Genomic DNA, 17,442 nt, shown 5'->3' with positions numbered 1-17,442 from the left:
TAGCAACTGGATGGTATCCTGATTGGACCATGTGACTGATTGTTTTGAGAAAGTGACAAATGTTTACTTTTAATTAGGTGGAAAACCGTGGGAATATTCCGAGTCGGTTTTCACCAGGCTGTGCCAGTTTGACATATCCAATAAACCTATTCTTTGAGGAAACTGCCTGCCTCAAGAGTTTTGTTTGCTATGGTTATGTTACTTGGAACCCTGACAAGAAGAGTTGGAAGGGATCTTGGTGGACTTCCAGTCCAGCCCGCTGCTCAGGCAGGAGACCCTGTACCATTCTAGACAAATAGCTATCCAGTCTCTTCTCGAAAACCTCCAGTGATGAAGCTCCCACAACCTCTGGAGTTTCCACTGATTAATTGTTCTAGCTGTATAGAAAATGCACCTCCCCAGATTCTACTGGTGGAAATTCTGGAAGTTGAATTTCTTAGCATATCTGAAGAACACCAAGCTGGAAAAGCTTGTTAAGGTAGACTATGGTAGGCAGAAATATAAGGAATTTGCTGCAAACATGACCCAAATATATATTCCTGTGCACAGTAGGTGATTGGGGGGGGGGGGAAACGTAGGAAACCCCAGGAAATGAAACTCAGAAGACATGATTTTGGGAGAAAGCATGGAAGTTCCTTATTACCTGGCTGGAAAGTCCGTCATGAAAAGTTCAGGGACCAGCTCCTGTAAAGGGACAGGTAGATCTGGATGCTGGGCACAGGTGATGTGGTCCTGCTCAATAGCTGTGAGAAAACAGTCTTCCATATTGAAATACTGTCCATCTTCTTTTTGGGGGCTGTCTTCTCCGTCTTGGGGCTTTGTGGTTGAACAGACGGGGCAAGGTACATATTGCTCCATCAGTAGAGTCCCGTCACTCTCGGTGGCAGTGAGGGCTGGAAAAATATAGCTTATTTATTTAGATATCAAACTTTTGAGCCATCCATCTCACAGAGGGGATACAAAGATTCATACCAAAAATACCTCTTTCAAGAAATGGTTGCCCAGAACTGGACAAGGAGGTGAAGAATGAGCAGGACAGAACAGGAATATGTATTAGTCGTGCTCATGGAACAGTTCTCTGCACAGCCTCTCCACAATTAATTGAAAAATATAACTCATGGGTAATTGAAGGCCATAGAACTCCCAGGGACTGCCCAGAGCATTCTTTGATGGATATCAAATAAGAGCCACGGTGGTGCAGTGGTTAGAAGGCAGTACTGCAGGCTACTTCTACTGACTGCCAGCTGCCAACAGTTTGGCAGTTCGAATCTCACCAGGCTCAAGGTTGACTCAGCCTTCCATCCTTCTGAGGTGGGTAAAATGAGGACCCAAATTGTTGGGGGCAATATGCTGACTCTGTAAACCGCTTAGAGAGGGCTGTCAAGCACCGTGAAGCGGTGTATAAGTGCTGAGCGCTATTGCTATCAGAGGAATGGACAATGGGGATTGCAGTAATAGGACAGCTGAAATCTGCACTTGAATCCAAATAACATCCTGTGCTAGAACTGGAAGTATAGAAAGACAGCCATAGTCTTTGGTATCCCAAAATTGGAAGGAATCTGGCAATTCCCCCCCTCAAATTTATTAAAATGCATAAAAAATGCTGACAGATTATGTAAATTGTATATAAGTAACATCATTATAGGAGTAATTTATATACCACTTCACAGTGCTTTACAGCCCTCTCTAAGTGGTTTACAGAGTCAGCATATTGCCCCCAATAATTTTGGCTCCTCATGTGGTGGCACGGTGGTTAGAATGCAGTATTGCCAGCTACTTCACTGTTCGTTGCCAGGAGTTCGATCCTGACCAGCTCAAGATAGACTCAGACTTCTATCCAGTGGTGGTATTGTGCCGGTTCTAAACAGTTCGGGAGAACCGGTAGTGCCACCGCCAGGAGGCTCCGCCCACCCGCCTGGACATCATCACATCGAGTTTTTGTCAGTCTGCGCAGAAGGTTTTGCACATTCACAGAAGGTCTCACACATTCACAGAAGTGGCACATGTGAGCAAAGCAATCGTGTGCACACGCTCACGTTTGCAAACCGGTAGCAAAGGTAAGTGAATACCACCACTGCTTCCATCCTCCCGAGGTTGGTAAAATGAGGACCCACATTGTTGGGGGAATATACTGATTCTGTAAATCACTTAGAAAGGACATAAAGCACTATGAAGTAGTATATAAGTCTAAGTGCTATTGTTATTGCTGATGTTTTCTTGCAACTGGTATCTTTAGGCATGTGTTGTGGTCCGTCAGCAGCCTACGGAGCTGGCAATGGAATCGGACAGCAATGAGGCTGAGGTGAGGCCAGGGCCATCGGGAAGTGAGGTGCACATTCCAGAGCCTCCAGAGCCTGATAATAGTGAGGCAGAGGAACAGGAGGAGCCTGTTCCTAATGCCCGCATGAGAAGAGCTGCCAGAAGGCAAGAGCAGCTCAAGCAGAGAGGACAACTTGGGAGTAGGGCCAAGAGATGATCGGCCTCTCCTATAAGGCTTAAAACAGACCAGCACTGGCATTTCAGCTTTGCCGGAAAACAACGTTATAGCTGTGTCTTCTGCTTCGTCCTCTGCTTTGTGTATGTCTTTGTTTTTGTGGCTTCTGGACATTTGCCAGGAAGGGCCTTTGGCAGTTTGCCTAATTGGACTAAGGTTTGTGAGATAACCGAGGAATTTGTGTTGGGAGGTATTTGTTTTACTTTGAGTTGAACAACGCTGGGAATGAAGTAATTCCCAGCTGTTCAAATAAAGTTTGTTTTTCCATGGACTAAGTTTCGAATAAAGTTTATTTTTCCACGGACTAAGTTTATTACTACCTACTTGGGCTTGGGTCACAACAGCATGATAGTCTAACCAGGAGATAAGATTGAGTCTTCGAAACTAACAAATAGTCCTCAGCATATTTTTCTTCTTTTTCTTTTTTCAACAGGCTATGGCCGGAATCACCTCGTCATGAAATCACTAACGCTTAGTTCTGTATTTTAGCTTCTTCATCAGTTTAAACATCCCAAACTTATTCAGATCAGAATTCGAATTTCATCTTCATAATGCCTTTCCTTTCTTCTTTTTCATGCTTTACCAACTCTCAGAAATGATCAAAGCGCTAACTTAATTAATGGAGTAATGTGATGATTAGTTGATGAATCCATTTACTGGGGAAATTAAATGATCTGAATCTGCTTCCCAACGAAGACAACATTCTGAAATTAAAAACACTGTATTCTTTGATTTGCGATGAGGCATGCATATTTCATAGCTGACATTTCAGGGAATGGGAGGAAATGCGTCTTCAAAATGCATTTATGGATGGGTTTTTAGCCCATTAGTTCTTTTTGAGTGCGTGATCAGAGGCACGCACGCACACGCACACTTTGTATTAAATTATCCTCAAGTTTGTGAACTTTTTAAGTGAGCGATCACATTAATATAAGATGACACGAGATGAAAAACATTTATGCATTTTTCACAAACCATTCTGAAGCGGCCAGTGCAATCTTTACAAATTGTAGTTGAAGCAGACCACCTGATAGTGGGGTTGAACTCGTAACCGTGTTGAGTTACGGTTTCTTAAATAAATAATAATGGATTCACACCGTATTGTAAGCCACAAAGTATGGTTTATATTCATAACATAGCATCCATAACATCTGTTGAACACCTGGCTCTTTTCACAGATGTTGGGCCAGAACATTAGGTGAGACCGTTTAAATAGTTTATGTGATTACTTTATTGTAGGGATGTTTAGCTATGAACTGTATCTGATATGATATGTTTTCATTGTTTCATTCACACAAGTTGTGAATGCTCCAACACTGGAAATTTTTAAGAAAATGTTAGATAACCATCTGACTGAGATGGTGTAGGGTTTCCTGCCTGGGCAGGGGTTGGACTAGAAGGCCTCCAAGGTCCCTTCCAACTCTGTTGTTATATTATATTATATTTTGTTGTATTTTATGTTTTTAGCTCATTGTTAAGATGGTGAGTAGGTGGCCATATAAATTGAATGAATAAATGAATGAATGAATGAATGAATGAGATGGATTCATACAGCACAATAAGCCAAAGCAGAACAAATCACACAATTGTTTCTTATAATGTGATCATCCAGGGTGCTACATTCCTAAAGATAACAGTAATGCAAGCTTAGGCCACTTCATCTCCATTTTAGCCAAAATGATATGGTAAGATATGGGAAGAGAAGGGAAGGGAAAGGAAGGGTAGGGTAGGGAAGGGTAGGGTAGGGTAGGGCGGGGCGGGACAGGATGTGACAAGACAAGACAAGACAAGACAAGACAAGACAACCTTTATTGTCGCTTTTCTGTGTACACAGTGTGGCACACATTAAAATCAGTGGTGAAATTCAGCCAGTTCTATCTGGATCATGCAATCCGGTAGCACCGGCAGTGGAAGGCTCCGCCCAGCCACCCAGACATCATCATGTCCCCCTTTTTACCCTCCATACATGTACAGAAGGTTCTGTGCATGGGTGGAGGAGGCATGCGCTCTCACATTTGCGAGCCCGGTAGGGGAAGGTAAGCGAATTTCATCCCTGATTAAAAATGCGGAAATCATTCTTACCAGGAAACCATTGGTCGATCAAAGAATTCACATGATCAGTGATGAAAGCCATGGCTGAAAAATCCCTCACGTCTGACTGGCAGATGATTTTAATGCCACCACTTTTCTTCTTCTTCCAATTCACATCAGAGGACTCCACACTGCCGGAATCAAAGCGAAGAGAAAGAAGACTGAGAAACTGATCGAATGGAAGGAGAATTGGGTACGTTTCTAGCAGCTTCCCCACCGAGACTCAGCAGCTAAGAAATCTCTTTTGTCCACCGTTACCTACCTTTTTTTATTTGTTTTTCTTAGGTCTACATCTTTCCTCCAAGTGCAAAAGGTGATGTACATGAGCAGGGATCTCCAACCTTGGCAACTTTAAGACTTGTGGACTTCAACTCCCAGAGTTCCTCAGCCACCAAAGCTGGCTGAGGAACTCTGGGAGTTGATGTCCACAAGTCAAGGTTGTTAGAGACCCCTGTACATGAGGATGTAGCAGGAGGCCCAAGTTTCTCACAGACTGTCGTGTCCCACTCCTCCGCTGACGGCCGGGTCAGGGAAATCCGAATCAGGCGTGCCTCTGCAGCTCTGCCAAAGTCCTAGCAAAGTCCTCAGGGCAGGCAGGAGACCAAAAAGTGACTTCAGCAAGATATGTTTAGACTTTGCCTGACTCAGAGAATGCCAGAAAGCAGGTCCTTTATATAGGCCATGGGGTGTGGCTCCATGACTCAGCACTTATCCAGGCCTGCCCCTCCCTTCCTTCTGTTGCCTCCGTCTATCAAGTCTTCTGAAGCGAGGGTCACTCCAGTCTGCAGCTGTTGGCAATTGACCTCCCTCAGGCTCACATGCTGTGGAGGAGGGGGAGGGGTCTAGTTGCTCCGTTTGCCTGGGCATGGAGCCAGAGCTGGGGGCTGGAGATACTTCCTCCTCTTCAGCCTGTCTGGGCATGGAGCCAGGGCTGGGGCCGGGAGGCATACTAGGACATTCCTCCGTGTTCGGAAGCAGATAAGAAGGCCCCGGCTGTGGTGAGATCAGACGAGACACAACACAGACTTCCTATCTCCTACTCTGTCACTCCTTGAACACTCCTCAACTTACACCAGTTCAATGGAGCGGCCATTCAAAGTTACAACATCACTGGAAAAAAAAAGACTTATGGCTGTTTTTCACACTTACGACCGTTGCAGCATCCCCATGGTCACGTGATCAATGCCTGGCAACTGACTCATATTTATGACGGTTGCGGTGTCCCAGAGTCATGAGACCTTCTAACAAGCCAAGTCAACGGGGGGGAAACCAGATGCACTTAACAACCGTGTTACTAATTTAACAACTGCAGTGAATCCTCTTTAACAACGGTGGCAAGAAAGGTCGTAAAATGGGGCAAAGCTCACATAACAACAGAAAAGTTGGGCTCAGTTGTGGGTCATCAAAGTCAAGGACCACTTCCATTCCTAGGAATTGAATACTCCACTTTCATTTCCCAGTTCAACGGGGTTCTTTTTATCATCAGAAAAGGGAAAAGGCTGGAAGTTGGAAATAAAACAGTGGGAGGTTATATATACAGCCCACTGTGTGAACGCACAGCATGAATCCTGAAATTGCTCTTCCTTGTGTGAGGCTCAAAGAAGTTTAAAATTTGCATTTGTGTGTTGAAAGTTCCCATCTGAAAGGTGGTGCAGACATGCTTTGCAAACTTGCAGGACTTAAAATCTGCTTTCACGAAAACCCCCAGATTTCTTCCAAACAGAACCAGGTTTATGGGGAACAATTCATTATTGAAGATTAAGACGATTTGAGAAAACCGTGCCGTCTGGAAATGTGTTTACCGCATCGGAATAGAACTCATCACTCAAAAAAATAATAATAATGTTGATCTCAAAGAACAAAAAACAAAGGAAAACATTACGGAGCCACTAGTTGCGGTGAGATGAAAGTTGTGTGAGCAGGAGAATACAAATATCTACTTTGGCCTCCAAGCTTTCTGGCTTTAAAAATGTTTGATCTTCATCATTTCCAAATCTGAGGAGGTTTTTTTTTTTTTGCAAACTATAACTTAAAAATGTGGGAGTTTCGAATAATGAGTTTCAAAGACCAAAGTTAGCCTTCAGGAAAATGTAACAAAGAAGAGGAGGAGGAGGAGGAGATGGAGAAGATGGCCTTGAGAAAAATATGTATCATTTATCTACGGTGGATCTCCAGAGAAGAGAACTGAAGTCAGAACTGAAGAAGCTTCTTGGATTGCAGAGCGAAATGTTTTCAAGGAAAAACAAAGTCCAGTTGCCTTTTGAAAAAGCACCTTTGGATCATCTTCAGAGAAAATAGCACTAGCACTTAAACTTATATACCGCTTTACAGTGCTTTACAGCTTTTTCTAAGTGGTTTACAGAGTCAGCCTCTTGCGCCCAACAATCTGGGTCGCTGGCGGGTATTCACCAGTTCTGGAGAACCAGTAGCAGAAATTTTGAGTAGTTTGGAGAACCGGTAATAAAAATTCTGACTGGCCCCACCCCCATCTATTCTTTGCCTCCCAAGTCCCAGCTGATTGGGAGGAAATGGGGATTTTATAGTATCCTTCCCCTGCCATGCCCAAGCCATGCCCACAAAGGCATGCCACGCCCACCAAGCCACGCCCACAGAGCCGGTAGTAAAAAAATTTGAATCGCACCACTGATCTGGGTCCTCATTTTACCCACCTCAGAAGGATGGAAGGCTGAGTCCACCTTGAGCCTGATGAGATTTGAACTGCCAAATTGCAGTCAGCCAGCAATCAGCAGAAGTAGCCTGCAGTACTGCACTCTAACCAGTGCGCCACCGTGGCTCAAAATGCTAATTTCCTGCTTTTCCCAGGGAAAACAATGGCAATAACGATAGATAGTCCTTGATATATGGCCACAACTGCGGCAGGAATTTATGTCACTAAGAAATACGATTGTTCACATTGAGTCATGCCTAATTTTTGACTTTTTTTTGATTAAGATAATTACGGCCTCCTTAAGGAAATCTGACTTCCCCCATTGGCTTTGCTTGTCGGAAGCCCTTGGGAAAGTCACAAATGGCGATCACATGATCCAGGGACTTGTAAACTGTTGTAAATACAGACAGGTTGTCAAGCTCCCCAAATTTTGATCATGTGATTGCAGGGAGACTATAATGGTCATATGTGCGAGAAACAATGGTAACTCACTTTTTCAGCACCGCTGTAACCTTGAATGGTTGTCAAGGAAATGGTCATAAGTCAAAGATTACTGTAAAAACAATTTTCGGTCCTAAGACTGAATGGATCAACATTTATTTGGTCTTTTAGGCCAGGGGTCTCCAACCTTGGCAACTTTAAGACTTGTGGACTTCAATTCCCAGAATTCCTCAGCCAGCTTTGCTGTTGAAGTCCACAAGTCTTAAAGTTGCCAAGGTTGGAGACCCTGTTTTAGGCTGCAGTTGTATTCACAGTTATTGGAGAGAAATCTCCACTAAACTCCATAGAGTTAAAACCAACAGCATAGAATTGTTCACCAACTTAATTTAAAACTAAGCAGCCGATGACACAGGACTGGAGCCATTTTATACGGTTCTGGTTATTAACCACGATTGTGAAAAAATTAAGCTTATATCTCTGCTTACCAAGAAATGTCAGCATTTTTAAAGTCCCACCTTACTTTGGGATTTGGAATGCCTTAGGACTGAATCCACCTTCTGTAATATTTACCTCAAATAGCCTCCGTCGAAGGAGACAAACAATCCTTCTTGCCAATAAATTGTGTGATTTCTTTTAACCCGGAATGTGCTACATCTGTTTCTTTGGGTGCCCGTGAAGCTGTAGATGACAGAACTTTTATTTCTGTTCTTGGTCACCCTCTTGTTTTCAAAGAACTAGAAGAGGGGAGGAGGGAAAACGAACATATTACAAAAAGAGCAATACCAGATCAGCGATAAATAAAATAAAACCTTAGTAAGACCGCACCTGGAATATTGCCTCCAGTTTTGGTCACCACATTATAAAAAAATATGCTGAGACTTTGGAAAAAGTACAGAAAAAAGCAACTAAGATGATTAAGGGCCAGGAGACTAAAACCTGTGAAGAATGGTTGCAGGGTAGTCTAGAAAACAGGTCTGGGGCAACATGATAGCAGTATTCCAGTAGTTTAGGGGCTGATACAATGAATAGGGGGTCAACCCTGCCATCAAATGTTAGAAGTGGGTGTTGTGACCCAGGCCCAAGTAGGTAGTAGGAAACTCAGTCAGTGAAAAAACAAACAAACTTTATTCGAACAGCTGAGAATTACTTCATTCCCAGCCCTGGCTCCACCTCAGCCTCATCGCTTTCTGACTCTGTTGCCAGCTCCACAGGCTGCTGGTGGACCACAATAGTGGGAGGAAGGATGAATGGGCAATAAAATGGTGTGTGTGCATGAGGGGAAATAGGGAGAGGGAAATGACAGGTGATAAAGACCAGAGAAACTCAGAACCAATTTGTATCAGCATCCAAGGCCAGGCACCCTGAGAAAGAATATGGATTACCCGAAACCTTACAGTCACAGTGTTCGCAAAACACTTCAGCAAGTTCTGATTGGCTAAAGACGGACTGGTCATGGGGGGAGAGCTTTCTGTATTTTTTGCATGCAGAAAACCAAGATCTAGCCTGACTATACTGCAGCCAACATCTTTTAGTAAAATAACTTTTTGTTTCAAACAAATGGAATCAATGGTCTCTCTTTCCTAAGGGATCAGATTGGGGCAGGTCTAACACCTGCTTTCTGAAAGCTAATCGTAACAATGTCCTTCAATCTCTTCCAATAATACAATGCTTCCTACATTATGTCCTGATCATTTTCACATTTTTCTTTACACCTGTTTCAGTTTTTCCTAATCTTCTCCAGAACTGAGGCTATGCTCAAAGTAAAGTCTGTTTAGCTCACAGAACAGTGGAAGATTGGGTTGTTTCAGTTTTGAGAAACTATATTGCTACTGGTGGCATGTTTTGCTTGTTACCCAGCAGTTGATGAGTCAGTCACCTTGCCACCGAAGAAAACACCGCTGTTTTGCATCCTTAATTCTGGGGTGATACCAAGAACACACCCTGCAGTGTTACCAAGAAATACTTTCAATCTTTTTTCCCCAAAATTGTATGTTTATACGAGCCTACTATGACCCTGAAATCATGCAGAATTATTCCCAGTGTTGATATAAATCAACTGAACAGTTTGAAGTAATGACAAGATAATAACAAGATAACAAGATTGGGTGGCTAATTACACAGATTGCCCATGAAGTTAATGCCAATGTAATCAAGTGCTTAGAATTAACTAGTGCCAAATGTATTTCTATGATGTCTTCAGCAGAACACACACACACACTGGTTGCAGGCATGCTTGAATCACTTTTGCTTTGAAGAGAACAACAAAGCTCTGTTCTATAATTGTGAAGGACGGTTTTGGCGGGTTCTTGATGCCATCAAAATACCCTCCTTGGGATTGGACCAACATAAAAAAAAATACAACAATACAATCTTGTAAGGGACTTAATTGAGTGGCATCTCCATTATCAAACTCAAATTTGGCTTCCTCCCCAACATTCTTCCTGAAAACCCTGTTTTCTGACCTCCCAACTACAAGCATTTGGCAAATAATATTGTAAGTCACCCAGTTAAGATGGGAGGACCATAAATTGATAGATAGATAGAGAGAGAGAGAGTGGGGGGAGGAAGATATTGATGCAAACTGTTGAGAAGTGATCCTATCAACTCTAATTTCCCAGAGATTTCTTCTTCACAATTGTGGCTGATTGCAGACAACTTAACAGAGCCATTGAGAACTCAGCCTATAACTAATCCTATGAGAGGGTTGGTTCATGCCAGAGAATGGCCAATATCTGAAAACTACTATGTTGTCATGATTATGATTCGATTTAATGCTATCAGACATCATAAGCAAAAACTATCCCTTTAGAATACTGGATTCTGAACCTCAAAAGTCCCAAGGCTTCTTGGCATTTTGCTCCCAGTTTTAGGCTGCCCTGTCCTTCTGTAGAATCAGAGATGATCGACATTCAACATGCCCAATCTGTGCCATGTAAGAGCGTTAATATTACATTCTCATGATAAGGCACTTCTGGAGCGTAATTAAAAAGGTACATTTTCCAAGGATGCTGAATGAAGCTGTGAGGCAAATGGACTTTGGGGCTCACTAATCGCTAATTTTTAACTTTCTGTTCTGACCCAACCTTAGCAGAAGCAAAAAACAGACTCCTTGTCACTCCCCTTTATTTACCTCTTGTGAATTAATTGCATTCACCCACTGAAAAGTCCAGGCAAGAGTCCTTTAAGGAGTTAACTGCAACTTTATCAATTCCTTGCAATAATTGCGAGGCTGTGAGCTCCCAGCCCAAAGGCTGCAAATTTAAGTTCTGGCAAGCAGTGTCTGTGGCACAAAACACAACGAGCAAAATCTTCAGAAATACAAACTGTTGTCTCCTACGACAACCACTGCCCTTTCCTTCTATTTATTCCCCAGCCAGGGAGAGGCCATTCAACGTCCATGTATGCTTTGCTTCCCGAGTTGTCTCCTTGTCCTCCATTGTTCACCTCTCCTAACTGCTCTGCGGATACGAGAGTCTGGAACAGGCCCCAGCTGTTCTTCCTCCTCACTCATATCAGCCTCCAAAGGCAGCTGCCTCTCCGGTGGCTGGGAAATGTCGGACTGCCCTGGCTCTATCTCTGCGTCCAGCACAGAGCATCCATCAAAGCCTTCCCCAGACTCCAGAGCTGACCCAAATTCCTCCCCAAGCTCCTCATCATCTGAGACTGCTGCCAGCTCCTCTGGTGGCTGGCAGGCCACAAGACTTTCTTTGGTCCACAACAATCATAAGCTACTCATAAAGATTATGGTCATAAGATCATAAAATCATAAGATATTCACAGCTGATGCTTTATGTTCCATCCTCAACCAGAACAGATTATAGAACAGAGATCTGAGTTGCACCCACGGAGCAAGAGATAAATTTATAATGATATATTTTATACTTGTACTTATAACTGCTGTAAAGAAGACTGGAAGCTACTTCTCCTGTATCTCCCCCCCTTCTTTTCAATTTCGATTTTCTCTTTCATTCATCCTAGCTCTGCCTTTCAGCTCTTTTGTTCCTTCTCGTTTTCTCCCTTTGCATTCGTTTTTCTCTCCTTTTATCTTCTTAAAAACCTTTAACCAAGTTAGATAAAACAATACACTCCATTGTAAACTGAGAAAGCGCATTTGCCAAGACGGGTTGTGGTTTCATCACTCGCTGAAGTTCTTTCATCCACATACCTGAAGATCCATCTCTGCAAGGCTGATCAGCATCCGGGCTATGAACCGTTGCCAAAACCCAACGGGGACAAAGCTCATCTTGAATACTCTTTGGATGGTGTTTGTTGTCTGGTGCCGTAAGCCATGGACATCAAAGGCTGGCTTGGCAGGAAGCAGGTGGGGTAGGAGATAACTGAAACCCAGTTCAACATTCCGATTATACAAGGTGCAGTTTTGGAAAGCAGAACTTCATTACCCTCTGCTGGATGAAACATCTACCAGTACATCCCATTACTGTCTCGCATATTTCACTTTTAGACACTTAGGTTCTAACATCCTCTTTCCTATCCCCCCCATCCCACAAATCTAGATTCTTCCCAACCATTTTTTAAGGGTGTGTTATTAAGCCAACTGTGGATTTTGTAGGTTGCTGTGTTTGTAGGTTGTGTTTCGAATAATGTGACTTCGCACAAGGAAAGTACCTGCTATTTACAAAACCAGAGAAGACCAAACTGGGTAGTTTTCTCTGAGCTTTTAGAAGTTGACTAGAAGGGATTGAAATTGATATTGGGCTCAATACAGGTAGCCCTTGACTTGCAACAGTTCATTTAGTGACTGTTCAAAGATACAAACAGCACTGAAAAAAGTTGCAAATTTTTCACACTTATGACCGTTGTAGCATGGTGAAGAAAAAGTTTTTTTTTTGTTTACATTTATACCCCGCCCTTCTCCGAAGACTCAGGGCGGTTTACAGTGTTGTTGAGAACCACTGCTCTACAGCAACCGAAGAATTAGTCACTCCAAACACATTCTGTTTCCAGGACCTCCTATTTACCCCAGCGTTGTAAAGTATATTTTTTATGCTCCAATCTGAAGAACAATCAATATTTTATAGCCGTTGTGTTATCATGTCCCAGCAATAGCTGTGATGATTTGCCACTGCAGCGTCTTACACATACAAAGGGCTTCTATTAAACATCCTGTCTTGGTTTCCCTATGAAAGTCTAAGTGCAAAAAATATAGAACACGATTATGTTTTTAAAATTGTAATTGTCATTTTAAAAAAAACATTATAATTGAATGCTACAAGAAGAGCCTGATTTTACAAATGAAAGCAATGGAGGATCTTGATTTCTTTTAAGAACAGGAACAGGGGTGGCTGCTGGGGGTTCGCAGGTGTTCGGGAGAACCTCTAGCTAAGATTCTGTGCAGTTCGGAGAACCCCCAAATCCCACTCCTGGATGGCCCCGCCCCTCCCTCTCCCAGGAGTCCCCATGTGGTTTGCTTTGGATGCAGATAAGTGCAGGGCATTGTCGTGTCCCACTCCTCCGCCGACGGCCGGGTCAGGGAAATCCGAATCAGGCGTGCCTCTGCAGCTCTGCCAAAGTCCTAGCAAAGTCTCAGGGCAGGCAGGAGACCAGAAAGTGACTTCAGCAAGATATGTTTAGACTTTGCCTGACTCAGAGAATGCCAGAAAGCAGGTCCTTTATATAGGCCATGGGGTGTGGCTCCATGACTCAGCACTTATCCAGGCCTGCCCCTCCCTTCCTTCTGTTGCCTCCATCTATCAAGTCTTCTGATGCGAGGGTCACTCCAGTCTGCAGCTGTTGGCAATTGACCTCCCTCAGGCTCACATGCTGTGGGGAGGGAGGGTCTAGTTGCTCCGTTTGCCTGGGCATGGAGCCAGGGCTGGGGCTGGAGGTGCTTCCTCTTCAGCCTGCCTGGGCATGGAGCCAGGGCTGGGGCCGGGAGGTGCTTCCTCCTGTCTGAGCATGGAGCCAGGGCTGGGGCCGGGAGGCATACTAGGACATTCCTCAGCGTTCGGAAGCAGATAAGAAGGCCCTGGCTGCGGTGAGAGCGGGCAAGACACAACAGGCATGTGCGGCCCATTTCTAGCCTCCCAGGAGGCCTCCAGAGCCTGGGGAGGCCATTTTCACTCTTCCAGAGACTCAAGGAAAGCCTCCAGAACCCGGGGAGGGCAAAAACATCCCACCACCACCACCATGGTGCAGGAGGCTGACTAGCAACCCAGCAACCGGGCAGAGAACCCCTTGCTAAAAATTTTGAAGCTCATCCCTGGCCAGGAACCACTTCCAGAAAAAGGTATACCAATGAAAAATTACATTACACATAATACTGAATAATTAACGGCCACTCTCAGAGTCATGGAATGAATTGTGGTCAGTGGTCCTGAGTAATGCATTTTTCAGCTCCGTATGAGAACTGAGACAAGGGAACAAGTCAGCTACAGTCTCAGGATAACCCTTGAACCTGAGCTCTTTAGCACAGAGTGCATTTATCTCTGTTAGAAGATTCCAAAATATGTGTCTTGGCTGAGAAAAGAGACAATTGTTTTTCTACAGGGTCACAAAGCACTTGTCTGACAATCCAGACACTAATTGCCGATGATCCACCCATCCTAAAAAGCTAATCATAGTAACAGTGTCAATAAAGAGCAGCCTTTGAATGAAAAGGCTCTGAAATGGGTGGGGAAGAGAGACACAGCGTTGTCCTTCCTTGCTGTGATTCGTTTGGCAAGAAAAGAGGAGGAGGAGGAGGAGGAGGAGGAGGAGGAGGAGGAGGAGGAGGAGGAGGAGGAGGAGGAGGAGGAGGAGGGGGAGGAAGAAGAAAGAAGAAGAAGAAAAGGCGGAGGAGGAGGAAGAAAGAAGAAGAGGAGGAAGGAAGAGAGAAGAAGAGGAGGAGGAAGAAAGAAGAAGAGGAGGAGGAGGAGGAGGAAAAACAAGAGGAGGAGGAGGAGGAGGAGGAGGAGGAAGAAAGAAGAAGAGGAGAAAGAAAGAAGAAGAAGAAAAGGAGGAGGAGGAAGAAAGAAGAAGAGGAGGAGGAGGAGGAAAAGGAAGAAAGAAGAAGAGGACGAAGAAGGAAGAAGAGGAGGAAGAAAGAAAAAGAAGAGGAGGAGGAGGAGGAGGAGGAGGAGGAGGAAAAGGAAAAACAAGAAGAGGAGGAGGAGGAGGAGGAAGAAGAAGAAGAAAGAAGAAGAGAAGGAGGAGGAGGAAAATACAAACATGAAGAAGAAAAATGTACTTTTTTTTTTAAAGCCCCAAATTAAACAGCTTCTGGTATTTAGAGCAGCCGTTGACTCATAATTCAGAGAAACTCATGATGGCAGCATTCAAGAATCCATTTCCTTAAGACAAGTCCAATACAAATTTCTCTTAAATTCCTTCTGGGGGAATGGGAAGACTTGACACCCTATCATCTTGGCAGAAAGACCTGCTAACGTGTCAACTTCATGTGCGAAGTTTATTTTAATTCTTTTCAGGCACACCCTACAGCCAGATGTAATAAATTGGGTGAAAGGGAAGGGAAATAGACCTTTGCGATAGTTCTATCATATTCTATCCGTGGTCTCCAGAAAGGGTTGGATTGCAGGGCCTGCTATTAGCCTCAGCCAGAGTAGCCAGCGCTTAAGGGACTGTTGCAGTGGTGAAATTCATTTTTTTTTACTGCCGGTTCTTTGGGTGTGGCTTGGTGGGCATGGTGTGGCTTGGTGGGCGTGGCAGGGGAAGGATATTGCAAAATCCCCATTCCCTCCCCACTCCAGGGGAAAGATATTGCAAATTTCCCATTCCCTCCCCACTCCAGGGGAAGGATATTGCAAATTCCCCATTCCCTCCCCACTCCTGGGGGAAGGATACTGCAAAATCTCCATTCCCACCCCACTCCAGGGGAAGGCTATTGCAAAATCTCCATTCCCACCCCCCTCTGGGGCCTGTCAGAGGTGCTATTTGCCGGTTCTCCGAACTGCTCAAAATTTCCGCTACCAGTTCTCCAGAACCTGTCAGAACCTGTTGGATTTCACCCCTGGATTGTTTTATCCAAAATCTGGCAACAATTATGCTTCCCAGGTTTCCTGAATGTTTCTTTTGTCATGCCAACAGGTGCCACGAAGAACGGAGAAGTATTCAAGGTATTGGTTACCACCTTTAAAGCGCTCCATGGCTTAGGACCGGGCTATCTACGGGACCGTCTACTGCCAGCCTCTATCTCCCATCGTCCGGTGCGTTCCCACAGAGAGGGACTCCTCAGGGTGCCGTCAGCCAAACAGTGTCGACTGGCGGCCCCCAGGGGGAGGGCCTTCTCTGTGGGGGCTCCGACCCTGTGGAACGAACTTCCCCTCGGACTTCGACAACTACCTGACCTTAGGACCTTTCGCCGCGAACTTAAAACCTATTTATTCCGTATGGCTGGACTAGCTTGATTTTTACCTTTAAATTTTTAATAGAATTTGATGGGTTTTTAAATTTTGTAATTTTATGGGGGTGTATGTTATTTTAATATTTGGGCAAATTTAAATCAGTTTTTTAAGGGTTGTTTTATTTATCGTGTATATCTGTATTTTATCTGCCTGTTCACCGCCCTGAGTCCTTCGGGAGAAGGGCGGTATACAAATTAAAATATTCATTCAAATATTCATATTCATTATTCATTCATTCAGTCTTGAGATCCACCATCACCACGAAGGTTTTCCCAACGTGAGTTAAGAGCAAAGTAGGACAACAGGATACCAAATGCATAGCCTCCCTGTTCTGTTGCTGGAGAATTTTAATAGCTTGCACCATCTTGCTTCCTTCTTCCATCCTGATGGGAATTCAATGCTCAAAATAATAATAATAATGGGGCACATCCAGTGGTGGGATTCAAATAATTTAACAACCGGTTCTCTGCCCTAATGATTTCTTCCAACAACCAGTTCATCAAACTGCTGAGAAAGTTAACAACCGGTTCTCCCGAAGTGGTGCGAACTGGCTGAATCCCACCACTGGGCACATCCCTTGGGCACCTTCCAATAAAAGCTCCTTTTGGAACCACTGCAGTTTCAAGAGTCCTGCATTGGAGAGGCAAGACCTTACAACTTTGTCAAAGAGTGGGGTTTTTTTTTTGTGTATGTGTGTGTGTCTAAGCTGGTTCCCTTATGACGAAATGATTTTATGGTGCCTTGTCCTTTTCAAAAGTAACATGTTACTGTTAAAGTTGTGCACAGGTTCTGAGGACTACATAGGTATGTGCAGACAGTTTTCTTAGCAATACAATTTCATATAGTTATTACTTACTTATGGTTATATAGATGCTTATATATCGTATAGCTATTTCATGCTTATGCTTATATATAATGTTGTGACAAATAAAATAAATAAATAAAATAGAAGCAACTTTGCTGCTTATTTTTTCCAAGAAGATTTTAAAAATTCTATTCTGCGGTACCTCATTCCTCATCAGGCTGTAAGAAGCCTGTTATTAAACACAGCTGCCTGCAATTACTGCAGGCTCGAGTCCCATCAGGCCCAAGGTTGACTCAGCCTTCCATCCTTTATAAGGTAGGTAAAATAAGGACCCAGATTGTTGGGGGGGCAATAAGTTGACTTTGTATATAAATATACAAATAGGATGAGACTATTGCCTTACACAATGTAAGCCGCCCTGAGTCTTCGGAGAAGGGCGGGATATAAATGTAAATAAAAAAAAAAAATTCCAGAAGACTATAAACATTGAATACAGGTTACTATGTGACCTGCCTTTTTGGCTGGAAGAAGTAGCCAGTCAAGAGGCAGCCGACATCTGCAAGCTCTTCCTTGCAGGTCGACT

General features: G+C 43.9%; 1 protein-coding gene across 1 annotated transcript in view; it reads right to left on the bottom strand.

The window, feature by feature from the left end:
* LRRK1 (leucine rich repeat kinase 1) overlaps nt 1–17,442 on the bottom strand; it is a 112,243-nt gene that overhangs the window by 28,193 nt on the left and 66,608 nt on the right. Inside the window, exons 21-24 of the mRNA XM_058155914.1 lie at nt 11,860–12,031; nt 8,265–8,428; nt 4,577–4,716; nt 644–893 (exon numbers count right to left, since the gene is read on the bottom strand). Of these exons, the coding sequence (XP_058011897.1) occupies nt 644–893; nt 4,577–4,716; nt 8,265–8,428; nt 11,860–12,031 (726 nt within the window). The remainder of the gene's footprint in view (nt 1–643; nt 894–4,576; nt 4,717–8,264; nt 8,429–11,859; nt 12,032–17,442) is intronic.

The sequence above is a fragment of the Ahaetulla prasina genome, chromosome 13 (genome assembly GCF_028640845.1).
Source record: "Ahaetulla prasina isolate Xishuangbanna chromosome 13, ASM2864084v1, whole genome shotgun sequence".
Lineage (NCBI taxonomy): Eukaryota > Metazoa > Chordata > Lepidosauria > Squamata > Colubridae > Ahaetulla > Ahaetulla prasina.
This window is presented reverse-complemented; position numbering and strand designations above follow the sequence as displayed.